General features: G+C 48.3%; 1 protein-coding gene across 2 annotated transcripts in view; it reads left to right on the top strand.

The window, feature by feature from the left end:
- CHST11 (carbohydrate sulfotransferase 11) overlaps positions 1–21,122 on the top strand; it is a 235,432-nt gene that overhangs the window by 101,625 nt on the left and 112,685 nt on the right. For both annotated transcript variants that reach the window (XM_037160145.2, XM_037160146.2), the window contains exon 2: positions 18,990–19,075. In XM_037160145.2, the coding sequence (XP_037016040.1) occupies positions 18,990–19,075 (86 nt within the window). The remainder of the gene's footprint in view (positions 1–18,989; positions 19,076–21,122) is intronic.

The following is a 21,122-nucleotide window of genomic DNA, read 5'->3' as shown; positions in this document are numbered from 1 at the left end:
GCCTTGGGCTCCTCTACCCTGTTCTGTTCAGCCCATTGGCTGCAGGCCCTCTAATGTAGCCCAGGTTCCCCTAAATCACCAGCTCTTTTTAAAAGCACTGTTTCCTTTTAAATGACCTCCAGACAGGGCTCTTGGGTCAGGATCTGGATTACAGGGCCCCAGAATCTGCATTGACCTCACCCCAGGTGGTCCTGAGGGTTCAGGTTGGAGCCCCATTGGTCTAGGCCTCAGTCTGAGACCCCAGGAGGGTGGAAATGGCTGTGGGTTCACTCTAAGGTTCCAGGCCTGATGCAGAAACACAGGTCTGTGGTTACTTTGGCCAGGGGAGAGGCTCTTATATCATCACCCCCAGGCATTTGGGGACGTGCTGGAAATAGCTCAGTGGCTGTTTCTATTTTGCATCAGTGTGATTAGGTGTGTCTGGGGCTGAAGCCTAACTTTTTTTTTGTATCTTATTTAAAAATCGTGGTTGAGTAAATATAACATAAAATATACCATCTGCACCATTTTTAGGTGTACAGTATAGCGGGCTTTGAGTACATTCTCATTGTCATGCATGCAGCCCGAGCCAGGGCGCTCCTTGTGGAATACTCTAGGAGGGAAGGGCTATGCACACATTAGGTGCTTAATAACTGCTTTCAGACGACAGTGGAGTCATGGCGATTATTGGAGTGATAGGGTAAATAATTGAGCATTGAGTAAGCGTCCCTGCTTTTGACTTTTTTATGAGCAACTTAACCTCAGCCTGAGACGGTGAAGGAGAGGCTGTCGAATGCTTATTTTCTATTTCAAGGCCAGGCAGGATGGTGAGTTCATTGTCTGGTCAATGCCAAGGGCAACTTCCCCTGTCTCCCCCAATTCCCAGCAGAATAGAGGATATCTCTGTAAAAAATCCAAGTTTCCCTCCACTGCATGTGTGGGTAAGAGGCAACCCACGGTCACGACTGGGACCAGGGTTTCAGTGCTGCCAACTCAAGACCGATCTGGTTGAGAGCCAAACAAATGGGCCTTTTTATATTTAAGAGATTTTTTTTCACTGTGTATCAACAAAGGATCTGGAGACAGTTTTGTTACACATTTCACACTGCTGACTTCATAAGTGTAAGAGCACTCATGACCCATTTACGTTTTTTGGTGCATTTGGGTTTATTTCTGTGGTTACCACACTCTGAGGAGGCCTACAAAAGCTGGCCTGTTCGGTGGTGGAGTGAGTTGCCAGTGGAATCTGGGTGAGCCTCCCAGCAGCGGGGGGCAGGGCAGGAACCAGCCCGTGGACTCAGAGTCACAGAAGTACTGAATTTTGCAGCTGGGAGGGACCTTATGTAGAGCAACTCCCCCACCCTCTTATTTAAAGACGATATTGGGACCCAGAAAGGTGGGTGGGTAAGTCCTTTCCCAAGTTCACAGGGCTAATTAACAGTTCAGAACTCAGCCTAACACTGGCTTCCTGGTCTCCAGCCCACTGACTTTCCAGTACATCAGACCTTCCTAGACCTTGAACTTTGGCTTCGGTTGAGTAGATGGCTTGCAATATAATAAATCTAAATATAAGTTTTCCTGAGTGAAAAAGTCCTTCCAAATTCTTTTATTTATGTTGTGACTTCTCTCATTTTTCTTTTCCTGTGTTTGGGTAGAATCCATCTTTGCTTCTACTGGAGTTTTCTTCCCCAAGATCTTTATCTTCTTGATTACATTTTTGGACACCACACCTGTCCCCAGCCCCACTGCTCTGAGGAGACCCCCGGGTGCGCTGGCTTTCTCTCCAGGATGGCAGCAAAGCTGGCTGAAAAGTGGGAGATTGAATCATCAGCTTTCTGGCCTGGCTTATCCTTTCTCAGAAGCCTGAAGCCCCATCTGATACTATTATATTTAGTCTGGGAAGTGATTGGGATGTGAGCGTCGGAAAAAACTCAACAGAGCCCTCTGTGATAGGGATTCTTGGGAAGGCCTTGGCAACTGGCTGTGTTACTTGGCTGAAGACCACCAGGTGAGAGCCAGACCCTCACATTCCTGAGCGAAAACTAGGAGTGTTCTGGGCTCTTGTGACATGTAACTCTCTCAGCTGCAGAGTTGGATTAGTTAACCGACTAAATCCTAAATGTTTATCCAGAACTTATTTTGTGCTGCCTGCCCTCAAAGTACGGGGTATGAAAAGAAATTTAACACGGCCCCTGACACAAGGAAGAGGCCCGGGTACCTGCTAAGGGGCTAATTATGTGTTTCTGTTTTCTCATTGGCCTTAAAAGAATGAGAGGTGCTGTGGAACACAGTATGGGGATGCCTCAAAAAATGGCCAAAATGGAATTGCTATATGACCCAGGAATGCCACCTGCCCAAAGCAAACAGAACTGCTCATCAAAAAGATGTTCACCCCCTGGGCTCATTATAGTCATATGTAGAACAGCCAAGATATGGAGGCAACCTGGGGGCCATTGATAGATGAATGGCTAAAGCCGTGGTGTATATATACAATGGAATATTACTCAGTGGAAAAAAATGAACTCTTGCTGTTCGCAATACCGTGGATGGACTTGGGAGGGCATTACGCTTAGTGAAATACGTCAGAGAGAGAAAGGCAAATACTGTATGACTTTACTTACAGGCGGAATCTAAACACCAAGACAGGAATAATAAAAGAATGAGAGGGAGCTGCTAGAAGAGGACCTGAGGCTCTGTGACCCCTGAACCTCACTGAGGGCTCCATCCGTTCTACCTCACCTCAGCATTCCCAGTGCGTTGTGGATGCTGAATGGTTGTTTTTCAACGCACAGCCTCTCTCTGCCATTTTTAAACTGTCATTAGGGAGGCAACTGTGGCGTAGAGAGAGTAAGGCTGACCTCTGGTCTGATTTAAGCAGACGTGAATCTCTGCTGGGTGCACCACCTGACCCTATGCCCCTGGACAAGACACTCAGTCCCCAAGCCACCGCGTCCCCGTCATGGAATGGAGACGCAGTGGCTCCATCTCGGGACCGTGGGCACATCGCTTAACCTCTCTGACCTTGAGTTGCTCACCTTTAACACGAGGGGCTGTGGAAGATGAGTGTGGAAGGCCCGTTGGAACAGGCAGATGTCTAACCAGATATTCCTTATGATCATTCCCATGTCAGGAGTGGGCCATTTACTGTCCTATCTCGAATGAAGTTTGAGAATGAAAAACAGCTATATTCCAACATGGGTGACTTTTTTTAAGATTTAAAAAAAATTTAAAAAATTCCATTGTAGTTGACACACTGTGTCGTTACGTTAGCTTCAGGTGTACAACATGGCGATTAGACTTTTATGTAACTTACAAAGTGATCGCCCCCTAAGTCTAGAAAGTCAGCGTGGGCAACTTCTGGTTGCCCGTGTGCAGATGCGGCCCCTGCACTGGGCCCTCTGTCTGGCTCCCAGTCCTGGTTCTGTTGCCCAACTCGCCCCAGCCAGCCAGGTGCAAGGTCCCTTGAATAACTCTTTAGGCCAAACATAATGGGAGATGAAAGCCAAGTGTCTAAGGCTCCTGTTCAGCAGTACCCAGCTGACCAGAAGCAGCATTTTGGGTCACCTGCTGCGTCTGTATGTATGGCCTGGCTCACTGCTTTCGGCGCCGGTACAGATAATCAAAAGGCACAGGGAACCTTTGTAATGAAAGACCACGGGCAATGGCCACATAAGATCAGCACTGAGGAACTGGTCTCTTTTATTTCTGATAGACATTTGAAGAAAAAGGCCTGAACTTGGAACAAAACCATTCTCTTTTTGCTCTCACCGCCCTTCAGTCATGTCCGTTGGGGCGGGAAGCCAGAGATCATGGGTGACGTTTCCACCATGCATTACAGGTTTGGGGGGTAAAACTTCCTGCAGTTTCTGTTAAGAAAGATTCCGGGCTGAGGCCACAGAACCAAAGAAAATTGAAAAATAAAGATTAGTTGCTGGATTTGACTGAAGTTTCCCATGCTGTTCAGGCACAGGGAAGCCAAAAGCTGTGACTACATCTACAGACTAGCGTAATAAAGTTCAGGAAATTAAATAGGTCAATTAGGTTAGACATTAGGCTGCTTGTTTCCAAATTCTTGAGATTCAATGTCTTATTCTGAGTTAAGTTTTAAACCCTTCTGCACCATGGACATGTAGATTGTGGGTAAGTAAGAGAGGTACCAATGAATGAATGAATGAATGCTCAATGTCAGATACAGTGGAAGAATGGCAGACAAATGTGTAACTGAGCCGTTGACCTCTGGACTGGAGACCAAATTGTGTCCAGTGAAAGCTTCCTGGATGTGTAAGGAGCCCGGTTTTTCTTCCCCTGTATTTGTTATATTCTGCTTCTCTGATGTACCTGGGTCCAGATGATGGGTGCTCTGCCCTCTGAGGCTTCCTACTTCTGTTGGAAGCAGGTGGGGTTTTCATGGTTCTTACAGTGACTTGCCAGAGCGAACTGCTCAGAATTTTAGGTTCCACATGCTCCCTGTGAAAAGCACGCAAAACCCTGAGCGTTGATATCTGTTGAGATCAGAGGAAGTGCAAGACAAAAGTGCCCGCCCTGCTGTTTCTCTGACCCTTCCTGTTCTGTCCCAGTGTCCCTCTCTGCGAAGTCACTCACCCTTGACCTTGGACATCCAGGAGCCTGCTTCTCTCGTCAGCCTTTCCCGAGCAGAACCTCTTACAGACAGATGCTTCCCGTGTCCACACTCTTAGGGACGCTGGGTCCCGCTACCAGGAACGTTGACTTCCTTTAGCTTCTGCTGGAGGAATCACCTTCCGTGTTGAGAAAATGTTATCCCTAGCTACTTGTTTATTTTTGGCGGTGTGGTTTTTCAAATTTTGAGAAAGCTGGTGATTATTTGCTTTAGTTACCCAACACTGGAGATTTACTAGAAACCACGACTTTAAGGTGCACCATCCAGGATTTCTGACCTCAGAAGGGCCGGGGCTGTTATTGGGAGGAGGGTTAGATCTCATGATAGTGGGCCTTTCTTGGTGCTTCTGAAGGCCCACCATCCCTGTCCCCCTGGCTCTCACAGGGTATGGTGGCTTCCACTGCTATTCAGGACACTGGGCAGGGACCTTGGCGTTGGGATGAATGGCTTGGGCATGGGGCTGTCTCGGGGGTCGGTTATCCTGGAGCTGCCTACCTGCACCTGAACAAGCCCTCTCTCTGGTGTCACTCTCTGGGGGTACAGGGCATTCTGATGCTGTGGCACTTTGCCCTTTGGACTTGAGGATATTTGTCTTGGCTGGGAAAACAAAGCATTAAATTTGTAGTAGATGGGGAGGGGCATGGGGAGAGAGAGAGAATGGGAGAGAAGAAAGAGAAGGAGAGGGAGCACATTCCCCGGCATCTGGGCTTTAAGGTGAGGGATGGGGTGGGGGAGGCCCAGGAATGTATGAAGCAAGTCAGGAATGTTCTTCATCTTCTTTCTTATTTGATCAGATCTTAGAAGACTACAACTGTAAGATGCAACCTTATTTCAGAGACACCAAAAACCATGAAAATAACGTGCACCTAGGAATTGTGGCTGGCCATGTATTTGGTGCTTTCATTGCATGTAATCCTCTTAATAACCTTACAAGGCATGTTCACTCCTTGTTGCCATCCCACCAGTGAGAAGACAGGGACACAGAAGGGTCAGGACACTTGCAGAAGATGACTCAGCTGGTTTGTGGGTAGCCAGGACTGAGGCAGGGATTCTCACACCCTTAGGGCTCACCCTCGGCCATCTTGCTCTACTCCCTGGCAATGAACTTCACACTGCTGTCCCCTGTGTGTGTTTGGACACTTTGACGCCGACATTTTGACCCTGCTGTGTCAGACAGATACGTTGGCTCTGCTCCATTACTTTTGTGAAGTAATTTAAACCCCATTTCCACGGTTTCACATTCCTGCCCTTACTCAGGATGGACCCAGAGTGGCGAAATGCTTCTTTCTGTGTGTTTGCTCATCTCCCCCTCCTCTCCTACATCAGATAGATCTCCGTTGATAGCATCCAGAGATGATAACCCTTTATACCTGCTATATCTGCCTGTGTAACATTGGCAAACGCCTCTCTGAACTTGTTTCTCTCACCTGTAAAATGGGAAAACATGTTCAGGATGGTCTCAAGGAAGGGAAGGTTGAATAATGTTTACCAAAGTGCCTGGCATTCAACTTGACCTATAACGTGCACTCAAAGGGTTCTGCCTATTCTCTTCTGTCTGAGTCACCCAGATTGTAGATGACACAAGCTCAGAACCAGAACCCTTTGACACCTGCCTGGCCACTTCTCATAGATATGGAGAGGCGGGTGGCTCTTATGTCCTCCTGCAGCCATAACTAGTTGTAAGTGCCTTCTTATTTTATAGCTTTTTAATTTACTTGCACACACAGACCCTGCCTGCCTGGCTTTGAAAGAGTCTCTGTATCTAAAACCAGCCAGAGTGTCTGTGCTGTACCCCTTTGCTTTCCTGCTTACGTGATAAGGGCCTTGCACACGACCTTCTTACTTTGGGGAAAAAGGTGGGACTCTGTTCCCCATTGTCACAAAGATTTTTTTTGTAAAGAAGCCCGAACACGCTCAACATTTCCCTGGAGGAAAATCACTACAGTATCTTTGATTCTTTCTCTCCCCTCCTTGGGCTCACTCACATCCCTCTGCTTATCTTTAGCTGGACGGTGGAGCCAGGTTCTGCATGGCATTTTGGACCCCCCAAGGGGGAAGAAGGGAGGGCTGAGCCGTGGAGCGTGGGCACGTTTCATCGGCTACAGCTGCAGCGGCCTTTCCCTCTGATCACATTTCCAGAAGAATGACATCCAAGGCACAGCAGAGCTTGGACGCAGGCCCACGGGCCTCCTCTGCCTCAGCCCACTCTGCCCTGAACCCCCTCTGGATCTTCTCCAGCACCTGTTACCTCCCTCCTCCCTGATGGCAGCAACTTAAGCAGCTTACAGTTCTGGGATGGGCAAAAATTTGGCGCACTTAATGTGCTCTCCGTTTTTAAAGATTTGTCAGGGGAAAATAGCTACAGTAGTGACTACGGATAATCTCTGAATTTCCTTTAGGAAAATCTCGACTCTCCATGTTGAACTCCCTGGCTTTCGGTAGCACCTTTAACACTTAAGAGTTGATTTCGAGCTTGCATTGTATTGAAGTCACCGTTTTTAAGTGGGGAAAATCATATGCAGCATGGAAGAATCATGAAAGCCACTCTAATAATTGTTTGCATTTTGATACACGTGTGTGTACTTACATAGCTGAGATCCGGGTCCTCATGGCATTTCGAATGCTGCGGCTTTAAGTTCAACCCCCTTTTCCATGTTATGACGTCATTACCTTTAGGAACACTCCAGTGTTCTGTGTAGTTCATGTCCTGCGATTTGTTAACAATGTACCCAAGTGCACTATGATTTATGATACTCTTCCTCTCATCTTCGACATCTTCAAATGTTTACAATTTTTTTGGCCATTGGAAGGGAAATGTTAGAGTATGCATCTTTGTGCATAAATCTTTTAGCTGCTGTCCGATTATTCCCTTGGTGTAATTTCCCAAGAGGAAAATTGCCGGAGCCAAAGGCTGTAAACATCTTCACGGCTCCAGCCACGCAGTGCCTACGGGCTATTTTAAAACTCAGCGTTGTCTCTGAGCATCTTGTGCCAGCAAAACGTCAGGAGAAAATAATATAAATGGACAGTTAGAACGATGACTCTCATCTTTAACTCATCTAGACGTGGAAAGGGAAAAAAACGGGTTTGGGTAGATGGGTGGCTGGCTGCCTTGGGAGGCTCCAGCTCCTGCCTGCTGGGAGCATGTCTTCTGTGGTGGGAGCTCGTCTCTTCCCGAGCTGCCTCTTGCTTCCGGAGAAAAGCCACCGTCTGTCCAGCAGTCACACAGCCGCCTGCTGGAGCTGCCTCTCACTCACCTTGAGCAAAGCCAACACGGTTGGACCCTCCTTATGCACCACCAGCTCCTCCTGTCCACTAGCTGATTCGTGAAATAATGTGTACATATCATGTCCGTAACAGTGAGGCTTTTGGTTGGAATAGAAGAGGATTTAGAGATGTTCTCTTGGGGGATAATGAGGAAAAAAAAGGCACCGGGCCTCAGGAATGGTAGCTAATTTAGCTTACTGAGCACTTACCTGGGGCTGCTCCAGACACTTGAGGTGAATGAACTTATTTAATCCTATGATATCCCTACTAAGCAGGCATGTTGTGGTCATCCCTTTTTATAGGTAAGGTCACTGAGGGTCAGGGGACTGAGCATGTTGTCAAGGTCGCTTAGGCTGTGAACCATGTGGATTAGTGTCCTTGGGCTGCCACAAAAGAGCACCACAAAGTGGGTGACTTCAAACAACAGCATTTATTGTCAAGCAGTAGAGGCTGGCAGTCTGAGATCCAGGCGTGGGCAGGGCCCTGCCCCCTCCGAAGGTTCAGGGGAGAATCCCTTTGCCTCTTGTTCACTTTCAGTGGCCCTGGTGGTCCTCGGCATCCCTTTGCTTGTCGCTGCCTTGCTCCAGTGTCTGCTCTCCTTTTCACAGAGCCTTCTCTGTATGTGTCCCTGTGTGTCCTCTCCTCTTTTTATAAGGACCAGTCATTGCATTTGAGGCCCCCCTCGTCCCATATGACCTCATCTTAATTTAACTAATTACACCTATGAAGACCCTGTTTCAAATATAGTCCCTTTCTAAGGCTCTGAGTAGGACTGACTTTAGGTGAACACTATTCGAACCACTGCACTGTGGTCTGGTGAAGACCACCTTTCTGCCTTCTAGGACAGGGTGCAGGGAAGGGAAGGAAAGCAGAAGCTTGGGCAGGATCAGGCTTTGCCCAGGTGGCCTGGAGGAAGACTGAGGGTGGGTGACAATCCCCTTGGGCGTTCAAAGAGCCTGTGTGGCCAGGAGAGGGTGGAGCCCAGTGGGAGAAGTGGGTTGCCAGGCACAGTCTGACTGTATCATCATGAATTGCTCATGCACGGAGCTGAACAGCCTTCGGTGTTGGAGGGAAGCGTAAGTGTGGGGTTAATGCCGTGCCGTGCGGGAGGAGCTTAAGTAAAGGTTGCTTAGGGTATTCCCCTTCCCAAGCAGCCCAGTCACTCTCATGGGCATTGTTTGCTGTCTCTGAAGCTGCCGGGGAACCCCAGAGGCAGGTCTGAATGTCTCTAAGCCGTAAACTCGGACTTGGGGCACCAGCTACAGGGAAGAAGGTATTCTGGAATATTATCTGCATCACTGCAAAATAAACTTATAAGCATTCCAGGGAAAACTTGGGAAGAGTGTAAAATTTCTGCAGGGGGAAGGGAGGGTAGATGGGAAGTAAGTGCACAATGCCCGTAATTACTCATTCAAGGTGTGCAGAATGGAATTAATAAGACCAGGATGGCTGGGGCTGTCTCTCCTGTTTTATTTACGTGGACTTAAGAGGTCATTTATAAGGGCTTTCCTAGGTTAACTGCCTGTTTCAGTTCTCGAACTGTGTCTTTCCACAGGGTCCTGCATTCTCAACAGTAGAATCCGTCCACACAGTAAAGGTTTTCAGGAACAGAATTTGAGCTGAGTTTTGGGTCGAGACTGGTTCTCCTTCTCCTCCTCCTCCCTTAGACCAGCTTGAAGGTGCCAGTTCCTGTTAGTTCTCTGTTAATGTGAGCGTTTATTTTTATTTATTTATTTTTTGTGATGAGGGGACAGTTGTATATGAAAAAGGCTTCTGAAAAAACTAAATCTAGGAACTATCCTTTAAGTTAAAATCTTACTCATCTGCTCATAAGTATAGTAAATGCTAATCGTTATAGTTAGGGTAGTCTTTTTTAAAAATATTTTTTTATTTCTCAATCGCAGTTGATGTACAGTATTAGTTTCAGGTGTACAACATAGTGATTAGACATTTACATAACGTATGACATGATCCCCCTGATAAATGCAGTGCCCACCTGACACCATACCTAGTTACTACAGTGTTTTTGACTATATTCTCTATAGAGTAGCATTTGAGTCATATTTAACCCTTTAGCAAACTTAACCTTTAACATTTTAAATTGCATTTACAATTATTAATATTAATAATATTAATATTACTACATTAATATCTTATGTGAGTATATTTGTATCTTTTTTGAGTACTTCAATATCTAATTGACAAAGAAATACATAAATAATGTCAAACTCAAACCACAAACTTAGAAATATGGTGATCTTAAGTTTCTTAAATGCTCCAGTGTTACATGTGAACTTAGAATATTTCAACTTAAAATCTGAAGGCAAATAAATTGTTTGATTAAATCTTTCATATTGGTATTACAAGGAAGATCTGCTCAAATAGATCCAAATATATTAATCTTCGGGGTTTTCTTCTTAAACATTTCTGCACTTCTTTTCTATGATAGCCTCATTGAAGTATAATTTGCATATAAAATGCACTACCTTAAGTGTAGCATTGAACGGGTTTTTGTGTGCTCACAGAGGTACGCAGCCATCACCACGGCCTCGTTTTAGAACGTTGCCATCGCTGTATAAAGAAGCTCTGTGTCTGTTCCCGCCACTCGCCCTTCCAGCCCGGGCCTCGGGCGGCCACTTGTCTACTTTCTGTGCCTGTTTTGCACGTTTATCGTACTTCATTTGAAATCGTGCTGGGTTGGGATTTTAGGAAAACAGCTTTGCCATTTCAAACAAATGGCACCAGCAATTTGGGGGGTCACCAGCAATTTGGGGGGTTTACCGCCTCAGTGGCCTGAAGTTTCTTTGTGATTCAACAGGCCCGAAAGATAGTTTTTCAGTTTTGCCTCCTGCCATTTCTCTGGCTGAATCAGAACCATTTCTGAGGGTACTTTTCTTCATTCACATACAGTTCTCCCTTGGTATCCACGGGGGAGATTGGTTCTAGAACCCCCCCTGGGGATGCTCAAGTCCCTTGTATAAAATGACATAGAACAATGCATCTCATTTTCTTTGCTTGTCATTGGGCCAGATTGTCTCTAAAAGCCCTTCTTTACTGAGATGCGCCAGCTTCTGCACTCACCTGTCTGATTGACAGCTGGTTTGCCCTTCGGCAGGGACCCTGTGCTTTTTGGAAGCAGACACGACCCTCTGCTCCCAGCATGTTTCTGCAGATGGGCCAGAATCATCCAAAACAGGAAGTGGGTTGCCTGCAGAGGCTGCTGGTTTGGGTGAGTGTATTTGATGGCCCAGTCTTCTCCGGGCAGCTAAATATTGTAATATGGATAGTATTTTCTGCAAAACTGAGTATCAGAGTCCCTCAGTGGCAGGTTTCTATGACAGTAAATCTCCTGGCTTTTAGATGAAGCTGTATCTTTCTTTTCTCTTCCCAATTCATACCAAGTACATTCATCTAATTCTCAGATTTATACCCTTGACCTTCATCTGCCTAAAGTTTAATTCACTTTAGTTCTGCCGCCACCTCCCAGGCTAGGCATCTGGAGCTTGGAGGAGCTTTACAGCGGGAGGGGAGACTTGGCATGGGGCTTAACTATCATGAAGGTCAGGTTATTCCCCCATGAAATCAAGCCCCTGAATCCTTCAGTATTCTTCAGTAGTTGCTCATAGGGGCTCCAATAAGGAGAAATGGATCTGGAAATTGCTTCAATGGCTCTGGGCTGTCCCTGTTCAGGGGACTATGAGCAGGAAGGAATAGGAAGTTGGAAAATTGAAGTTTGATAATAGTATTAATGAAAGCTTAGGCTGAACCTGGCTCCTGCCTCAGTGTCTTGGGGCTCCCGGAAGGTCGCCTGTAACACACGTGTGCTGAATGTCTGTCAAGCACCCAAAGGCCCTGGCTAGGTGGAGAACACTGAGTCACCATTCAGAGCTGCCTTTTTGCTTGGCCTCTTCCAGGTCTGAACCTCTCTAAGCTGTGACGTGGCTCGTTTCAGAGAAGTGCAGGGAAACGTGCAGATCTGGGATCCCCCCAGTTCAACTGCTTTGACTAAGAATGCCACTGAAATAATTTTGACGAAGTCTGTTAGGAAAGAACATGCCAACTTCTTTGTTCTCTTGCTGTGAATAAGTGGTTTGACCTGCTACCCTTTAGAAAAGAAGTATCTTTAGGGTTGGTTTTTTTTTTCTATTCCCTTGACACAGATGTGCTGAGTGCCTCCTCTGCACTAAGCACTTAGGTGGAGAGGGGCCAACCAGACAGGCGTTGGGCTGGGCTGCCGGGCTCAGAGCTGGGGGGATGAGCCAGCCTACGAGAGGCTGGCCCTGCCCTCCCAGCCCCACCGTGGGCCCTTTGGGCATTCTGTCTTCTCACTGGACCCAGTTTTTCTCTCAAGGTGCAATAGGGCATGCGTTTTGTATCCACCACTAATTCAAATCCGACATTTCTCACATTGACTCCAGAAAAAAAGAAACTGCAAATGCCCAGTAATGAGAGCACTCAGATGAGCTCAGGTTCTATCCCCCAGAAAAGTGAATGGCTTACCAGAAAAGCTTTTAGAGAAACTTCTTCCAGGATAGTCAAAACGGAAGTTTAATATTTTGCTGTTGCTTGCGGTTCAATCATGCTGCATCCCTTTGGCAGGGCATGCTTTTGTCTGGGGCGACTGACTATTGTTTATAAATTTGCTGTCTGTTGATTTGGGGATGTTTTTTCTCCTCTGAAAATGAGCGGGAGTGGTCGGAGGCCGGATAAGAACCCTTCAGTCTCCAAACGTGAGCGTTGAGTCCTTGTTCTTTGCTGGGATGGAGCAAACAGGGAAAGCTAAAACCTGGCCCTCTCCAGATTCCAGAATGTGTCACACACACACTGGGTTCAAAGTGCCTCTGGTCCCTTAAAATACAATGAAATCTCCCAGTGGTGCAGATTTCTGAGCACTCAAATTTTTTTTCTTCATGTTGCAACATTTTTAGGACTTACTGTATTTACCTCTCTGTACTCTCATCTACACGGGAACTGTGTAGGGCAGAGCCAGTTCTGTGTCCCGCTGTAATGGGAGGAACCTTTGGGGTTTCAGGCCTCCCTCCTGCCCCTCCCTCCCCACCCACATTGTCCTCTTTCTTCTTCTTTCCTCCAGATCTGAGCTTTCCTTCCACAGGTGGAGCCAACACAAGGAGTTCAGGTTCTAGCCATAGGGACTCCAAGACAGCTTCTTCCTTTGCATTTTGAAAGGTGGTCCAGTGGGTGGTGCTGGCCTCAAAAGCCGAGAGTAATCCCTGAAGAAGAGGGTCACAGGTGCACCAGGGAGAGGGTGGGGTTCCCACCGCTCTGAGACCTCCCAGCCCTGATCCCCTCCCGCGGAATTTCGGGCTGGAGTCCTGAGTGGAGACTGAGACAAGAGGTTTTTGTTCCAGAAATGGCCCATGCTCCCCCAGAGCTAGACACCCCCAGCTCTGCTTTCTGTGAGGCTTTTTGTGGGGGAGGAGAGTCCCATATTTATGGTTATTATTAGATGGTGGCATTTTTCCATATGAAAAATCTTGTCGTTTCAACCCGGATGCCGGCCTATGGCCTTTGGCCATGGTTTGTAAATGGGGAAGAAATGTCTGTCTCACAGCCAAGGTTTGCCTTTGGCTTCACAACCTCTGCTGGCCCTGTAGGCTTCTCTCTCTCCTTCCCTCATCACTGCTGTATGCCACCTGGTCCCCTGCCCCCACCCCTCACACCCCTGCCCCCAGTGCTTCTCTGGGGCTATAAAACCAGTTCTCCCGGGAGACAAGCACTGTGCTTACGGGTGAGGAATTTCCAGTTGGAAGAGGCTTAGAGATCACCTGGTTCTACCTCTTCTCCAGACCAAGGAGAAAGCTGAGGCCCAGGGAGACCTTGTTCAAGGTGAAGAGCAGAGCTGGGGGCAGGATCCAGGTCTGTGACTGTGACATTTCACATGGATGTTTTGGGTGCCATGTCTCCAGCAATTTTTTGCGTTGTCATTTAATTTCCATAACCACCCTAGGACATAGGCATTAGTACGGTATTTTATAGTTGAGTTTCAGTGATTAGGGCATTGACCTAGTGTCCCAAGATGAGTTAATCGTGAAACCAGGATTTGAGTCCGGTTCTGGTGACTTCAGCTCCTGAACTTTCTCATTCCCAGGGCACTGCCAGGTGACCCACTGTCCCGGGGTTGCCTGGGATTTTCCTGGTTTCGGCACTGAAAGTCCTAGGTCCTGGGCATGTCTCAGTCCCAGGCAAACTGGGACAGTGGGTCCCTCTGGTTTCAGTAGGGTGTCCTCTGAAGGGGACGGGGGAGAGCTATGACATAGTGCCTTTCAGGGATCCCACAGTTACAGAGCAGAATGGCCTGTTCTCTCGGGATGGGCTCCCTTGGAGGAAGCTGGGTGTTGCTCGCCCTTCTTCTCACCTGATGAGGTTGACTCAGACGCAGTCCGGTCCCAACGTCCTCTTGACAGACGGACTGGATGGTGCTGAACAGCATGAGTCGGTGCACTGGGAGGAGGCGTCTCCAGAATTGCGCTGCTGCTCCGGACTCTCAGAGCAGCAGTCGTGCCTGGGCTGTTAGCAAATCAGGAGATTTGGAAAGTGTCTGAAGTCGGCCGGGCGTTAGAGCTGTTTTGCCAGTGAAAGGGGCAGAGACCCATTTGGACTGGGGCCGTCAGGACAGAGTGCTTCACACGGAGTGTTGAGAGGAGTGAGGACATTGGTGTGTGCGGTGGGAGTGCTGTGCGGAAGCATCTTCTAAGATCGTTCCCTCTGGAAACAGAGAGGCCTGGGTTTCAATTTGCTTCTTGTTCTGCCATTTGCTGGCCGTGTGGTTTGGGGCAAATTAGGTACTTAACCTCTCTGGGCTTCTGTCTCCCTGACTGTGCTCAGGTGGGTGTAGCCATCACCAAGGGTCGAGAGGGAGGGCAGGAGGGAAATAAGGAATGAAACATAAAAATAAATAAAATGGGATAAAAGATATTTTTTATTGACTATAACAGAATTTTTATGAGAATTAAATGCAAAATGTGAAAAAAATGGTTAGCATTATGTTGGGCATCTCAGACATAGAGTAAATTCTCAGTAAATGATTATTATTATTAACTGTTGCTGTATTTGATAAAACCTGAGTTCCAGCCCCCAGAATCCCAAATGTCTTTGGCTTTATGAAATGCGTCAAAGACAAGTTCTCACACAGGGCCCCAGAACATTTCAGCTTCATGACTTTAGTCCCAAATCGACAATCCAGCAGCCAGCTCCGCCCCTCCCCGGCAGGACTGGCAGGGTCCCACGCGGGTGACTGAGCAGGCTCCGCCCCCCAAGTCTCCAGCCGACTTGCCATCACAGCTCTCAGCTCACTGGCAGTGAGGCTTCCGCTCAAAACCAACGTGCTAGTCACCAGAGTGAAGCAAACACCAGGGGCCGAATTTTAATTTTAGCTTCATTTCTGTGTTTGCAATCTACAGAACTATTTCTGGTCCTAGGAAATCATACTGTAAATTGAGCCAATTAGATTCTTCCAAAAATGGTCTTGAATTTCATTGATTTGAGTTTAGAAAGAAGAAAACAAGTGTCGTTGCTAATTAAAACTCAGAGCAGTGAGTGGACCACAGAAGGCCTCCGTTAAATGTCCTCAGGGTTCCTGTCTTAGGGCCTTTGATCATTAGACCTTTCATTTTCAAAGAAAAAACCCCCAGCAGTCTAACGCTCCGGGCACTTTCCTCCAGAGGTAGCAGGAAACAAGCTGTCGGATGCTCGGATGCTCGGATGCTCGGAAAGGAAGCCTTGAATCCTAGGTCATTCCTAAACCCCTGAGTACCACCTACTGTGTGCCCCACTGCGTTCTAACCTGATGAATAAGATGGAAAGGATCTGTATCCCCCACACCTTGTGTCTGGCGTACAGTAGATGCTTGATAAGAGCTTGTCAAAGAAGTAGGTGCATGAGCGTAATAACTGTTAGCTAAGGGTTCTGCCATCATGCACATTCTTTTGATGAACCCTAAAACACCAAATTACATTTTAAATGACCTGTCCTAGCGCTGGCCGGGCAACCAGGTGTTGGGCCACTAGTGAGATGGGTGGTGGATTGGGGATTTGACATTGGCCCAGCATGGCACCTGGGAGTGTGGACTGCCTGTGTCAGCATCCTGCCTTCACCTCTCACTAGTCTTGGGACCTAGGCTCGGTCCTTAAGTGCCTCAGTATTCCCATCTGTGAAGTGGGGACAGCAGTGGTACCCGCCCCCACCCCCACATAGGACTGTTGTGCCTATTAAATGTGTGACCTACTTGCTGCACCCCGAGTGCTCTTTAAACGTTGAGTGCCACCATCTATGTGTATTGGTTGCTCAATGTCCTCTGATGCCACTTTTCCTGAGACACCCACAGTATCAGTGTACTCATACCTAAGTGAATGATTGCTCACCCTTTGTCTCCCAGGCCTGTATTGGATATGAAGAGTCCAGTAGTCAGGTTTGAGTCTCAGCTTGGCCTCGTTCCACCCATGTGGCCTTGACTTCCTCAAGTTCCAGAAGTTAGGGGACTGGAGGGCTGGGCAGGGCTCAGAGAGGTGACCTATAAAATGCAGGCACTTCCTTCACCGTGCGAAGGGTTACGCTTCGCCAAGTGCCTGGCACACAGTGAGCGCTTCATAAATGGTGGGATTGTTATCATTCCCATAAAAAGCACACCAGGCCCCTTTGGCTTTCGTGGCCTGGGGTGTCAACGTCGGTTCGCATGGCGCCCGGTGAAGTCACGGGCAGGGCTGCTGGAGCCGCAGGAGCAGACGGCCCTGGGAAAGGACCTGGACTGCAGGCCCCACACGGTCAAAGCATTTTAAAGGCCTTGTATTAGAAAAATAAACCAATTAAATAATACTGCCCCCCATAAAAGCCGATTTTTAATGGGCTGTGCAGTGGGGTTCTCTCCGCGGCGGTCCTGCAGCCGCAGGTCTCCGGGAGCCCATCTGCCGCCGCGGGGAGAGGTTAATCTTGCATGGCGTGGGCATAATTTTACAAGTTTTATGGCTGTTTTTCCTCCTCCAAAGTGTCGCCGTGCCATTGTGCACCACGGGCAACTTGCATGCATTTAACAGTTTACCTCGTTTTTGGTGGAAATGAAAAATGAAGTAATAAATTAAAGAAAAACACAACGTGGATTTTTCCCCTCTTCCCGAGGCGACCGTGGAGGAACAAAGGGCCAGTGTTTCCCCGGTCAGCGATCAGCCTAATCAAATTCGAATGGCTTTTATGTGGACAGTTGCCCAGAGAGGGTTGGGCGGTATGCTGGGGCTCAGACCGCTGACCCCAGAATACTTGGGGCCACCCTCTAGGGCAGGGGCCAGCAAACCGCAGCCTGAGGGCCATACCTGGCCCATCCCCTGTTCCTGTGAATGGTCAAAAAAAATCGATGAAAAATATTATTTCCCGACATGTGAAAATTGTACAGAATTCAGGTTCTGTGTCCATCAGTGAAGGGTTGGCTCGCAGCCGCACCCATCCATTTCTGTCTTGTCTGTGTGGCCACGTTCAGCGGTGATGACAGAGACCACATGGCACAAAGCCAAAACACCCTCTGACCCTTTGTAGAAGAAGTTTGCCGACCCTGCTCTCGGTGGCGAAGGAGGGGAAAGAGGACACAGCTTCAGGCGTCCTGGAATGGATGACTTTACTGTCAGGGTTTCCATGTGGCTCAAAGTGACCAGTCTAAGGGGAACTGCATGAGGAGGAGTGGGTTCACCCGGACACCTCCCGGAAGTAACTGGCTACCTGCGGAGATGGCTTGTCCTGACCTTTGGACCTTAGGTTGTGCTGCGTGGCTTTGCGGTCGGAGAATCCCGAGCCTGGACTGAGGTCAGGCACCTTCTCATGGGTTCTCTTGATGGCGCAGGAATAGAGAGGTTCCTACCTCCCCTGCCGAGAGCAGGGGAGTGACTTTTGTCATGAATTATGTGCATACAAACCTAGTGTGTATCTTCAGTAGCTTCAGAAATTTATAACAAACACCTTTTTTTTTTTTTTTTGCTGCCAACCCATTTAAGCATTCTGCATGTAGTAGCAACTCATTTAATCTTTACAACCAACCCAGGGAACCAGGTCCTTTTCTCATCCCTGTTTTACAGATGAAGAAGCAGATATAGAAGGGTTAGGCATCTTGCCTGAGGTCTCACAGATGGCAAGTGGTGGAGCCAGAATCCACGCCCAGGCTGTCTGTCTGCCCCAGAGAGTGTCCTGCGGTCCACTCCCCTGCCGCGCTGTACGGGGCGAAATGTTCAGACTTGTGAATTGATCTGTTTTTCTTGTGCACCATGTCCCTATTGAGTCATTGCCCAGGAAAATGGCCTCCTGTGTGGGAAGAGAGCATTCGTTCGTTCATTCATTTATCCCTGCCTCCTCCCTCCCTCCAACAAGTGACTATCAAGCGGGTGACTGTGTACGCAAAGCCAGGGTGTCTGAGACTGGGAAGGAGGAAGGAAAGAAAGGATGCTTTTCCATTTAAAAATAGTTCTTAGTGTCCCTAGCCTTGTTGGGTCTTTGGGAGGTTCACTTCATTCCCCTCTTTTATTAATTGTAGGTGCCACCTCTGTCTGTCTAGAACCATACGCTCTTATCCTTTATGCCTGGGGCTGATGTTCTCATTAAAAATAACCTAATTTACAAGAGGTCTTGGGGAGGCCGGGCCCTGGAGTTACCCAGTGGGAAGAGCCTGCCTGGGCGGGAGGCCTGCACCGTTCTCGGAACCAGATGCCTTGGGGACAAGGAATAAGAGGTCAGAACTGACTGTTGAGGGAGAGGCCCGTAGAATTGTAGAAATACCACCAAGTCTGGTGTCAGTACAGCTCACTGTCTTGGAACAGCCTTTACAGTGTCTTATGAGGGGCTTCCTTTCAATGTCTTTGATGCCTTGTCTTTTTTTCTGAAAATTGGCTGGGAAGACTTTTTAGCCTTGTTTCTGTCCCTCCGAGTGTGGAGATGCTTGAGTGATGGGGAAGGCAGAATGGTCCCGATGCCTTTAGATGAGGTCTGGCTTTGCGCGCAGGTGTCTGTCTTTCCTTCCCACCTGTTACTTCTCCCCCCCTCTGTGTCTTTTCCTTGTCAGACAACACCCACTGTTGCTCATTCCTGACGAGCCTTCACTTTCTTTCCTCAGTCATGCGGAGGAACCCCTTCGGCGAGGACATCTGTTGCCGGAAGGGGTCTCGAAGCCCCCTGCAGGAGCTCTACAACCCGACCCAGGTAAGCCCTGGAAACTTCCTTGATGTCTTCATGTATTGATTTGGAAAGTGGTGAGTGGGGTGGCGGGGATGAGAAACCCCAAAGTTCTGTTTTGGGGGGAATTTGAAACTTTCGTGCACTGCCTGGCATTTTACTTTCAGTGGTTGCTTTCTGGGTCACCGTTCTCTGTATAAATGGCTTTGACATTCTAGCCGGGGGTGGTGCTGGAGTGAGAGCTTTCAGACCTGCCTGGGTTTGGGGCCCCTGAGATCCACACAGATGCCATTCATTAATGGGACTGTGAAGTCACAGAGCTGGCGGGCTGTGTGGTCTCCCCTCAGCCACGCCCACAGAAGACGTACAAGGGGTGAACTTGATTTTTAAAGCCCAGTAACGCTTCCAGAGTTGCACCTCATGGTGCCATTTTGGCAAGACGCCCTTGTGTGTGGAGACGTTTTGCTAGGTGACTGTCAGAGTATAAAGTAGACTTGATTATGAAGAGTTCCTCTGAGCAAAAATAAGCTCCATCTGCAGGAGAGTATCCTCTTTGGAGACCCAGGAGCAAAGGGAGCTGTGGTCGCCTGGATATGTGTGGGTCTTGACACGGAGACTCCAAGGTCCTTCTGTGGGAACGTTAATTGGTGCTTGACACTGAGAACTGATGAGTGAACAATTAGTAGCCCGTCCACTGACCTTTGATCCCTGTTAAGAAAAAAAATTTACTGCTTTGCCTATAGTCTCTCAGCTTTATTTTATATCACATTGTTAACTTAGTATTTCTGTTGACCCCATGGCTTGGTGGAGGAAAATATTACTTGTGCTTGAAGGTGCTGAATTTCCAGAAGTCTCGCAAAGGGGCGAGCCTGAGTTCCATCTCTTCCCTGTCTCTCACCCGCACTTCCTTCTGGAGGAACAGACTCCTGAGCATGGTCATCACAGGTGGCCGAACCAGGTTCACTTCTGTCGTCCCCTCACTCCACTTTGGAATTCTAGCGGGCCTGGGCCAGATTAGCAACTGCAAACCCTGAGGCTCCCTTTCCCGGGCTCTCCGTTGACTCAGCAGGGAACTTGATACTTGTGTTTTGTTTGGTTGCCCAACCAATTTGATTGTGACCGGCAAGACTCCCCATCCTTTCGCACACTGTCCTTAGGGAGAGCAGAGCCAGCTTCGACAAAAGACAGGACTTCTGGGCAGCCATGTGGAAAACGAACCCACGCTCCTGAAACGCAAACCACTCCCATCTTTCTGTTGACAGCCTCTGCTGCCAGATCCTTTTCCACTTCACAACAGAACTTCCAGAGCGCTGCTGCTTTCTTGAGGAGATGTTATGGGCAGCAGATGTTGTCACGGGAGTAGACTATTTCTGAAGCAGACGCCCCTCTGGAGAGAAAATCCACGGGCCGTGTCTGTGCTGGTTTCTTGTACCCCCAACCCTAACACAGGGCCTGGCTTATGGCGGGTACCTCTGAATATCTGTGATTGAAAAAGGAAAGTTCAAGTTCCTGCCCACCTCCCACTGGCGGTGCAGTCTTGCCTGCGTGATGAGTCGCTCTTCGGGGTCAGTTTTCCCATCGCTCCCTAGTGGTGGGAGGACAGAGTCTGATGTGTCCGAGGTTGTGTAAATATGATTCGTCATCATCAGGGTCATGAGAATGGATTCAATTTTGGAAGATTTGACTTTAGAGTCAGACCACATTGCAGGAATGATTTCTTCATTTATTAGCTATGTGAGTGTGGGCAACATACTTAACCCCTGTGAGGTCGCTTCCCTTCGTTGATAACGTGGTGCTAAACACACCTGCCTTGCACAGTTGTGCGAGAAGATGCGCCTTCCTCGGCGCTTCTTGCAGAGTTCGTTCATTCCCAGATTCACTCACTCCTTCACTTCCTCACCTGCCGTTGCCGGTACCCGCTGTGAGCAGCAGCTCAGTGCTGGGCACTGGGCACAGGAGGGTGAGCAGCGCGTCTGTGCTCAGCCTTCCACGTCTGCTTCCTCTTGCTGTCAGAGAATTGACATGAGTGATGGACCGGCGACAAGTACGGAGAGGAGAGATAACTTTCCTGCAC

This window comes from Artibeus jamaicensis, unplaced genomic scaffold (genome assembly GCF_021234435.1).
Source record: "Artibeus jamaicensis isolate MK-2021 breed Jamaican fruit bat unplaced genomic scaffold, CSHL_Jam_final contig_233, whole genome shotgun sequence".
Taxonomy (NCBI): domain Eukaryota; kingdom Metazoa; phylum Chordata; class Mammalia; order Chiroptera; family Phyllostomidae; genus Artibeus; species Artibeus jamaicensis.
This window is presented reverse-complemented; position numbering and strand designations above follow the sequence as displayed.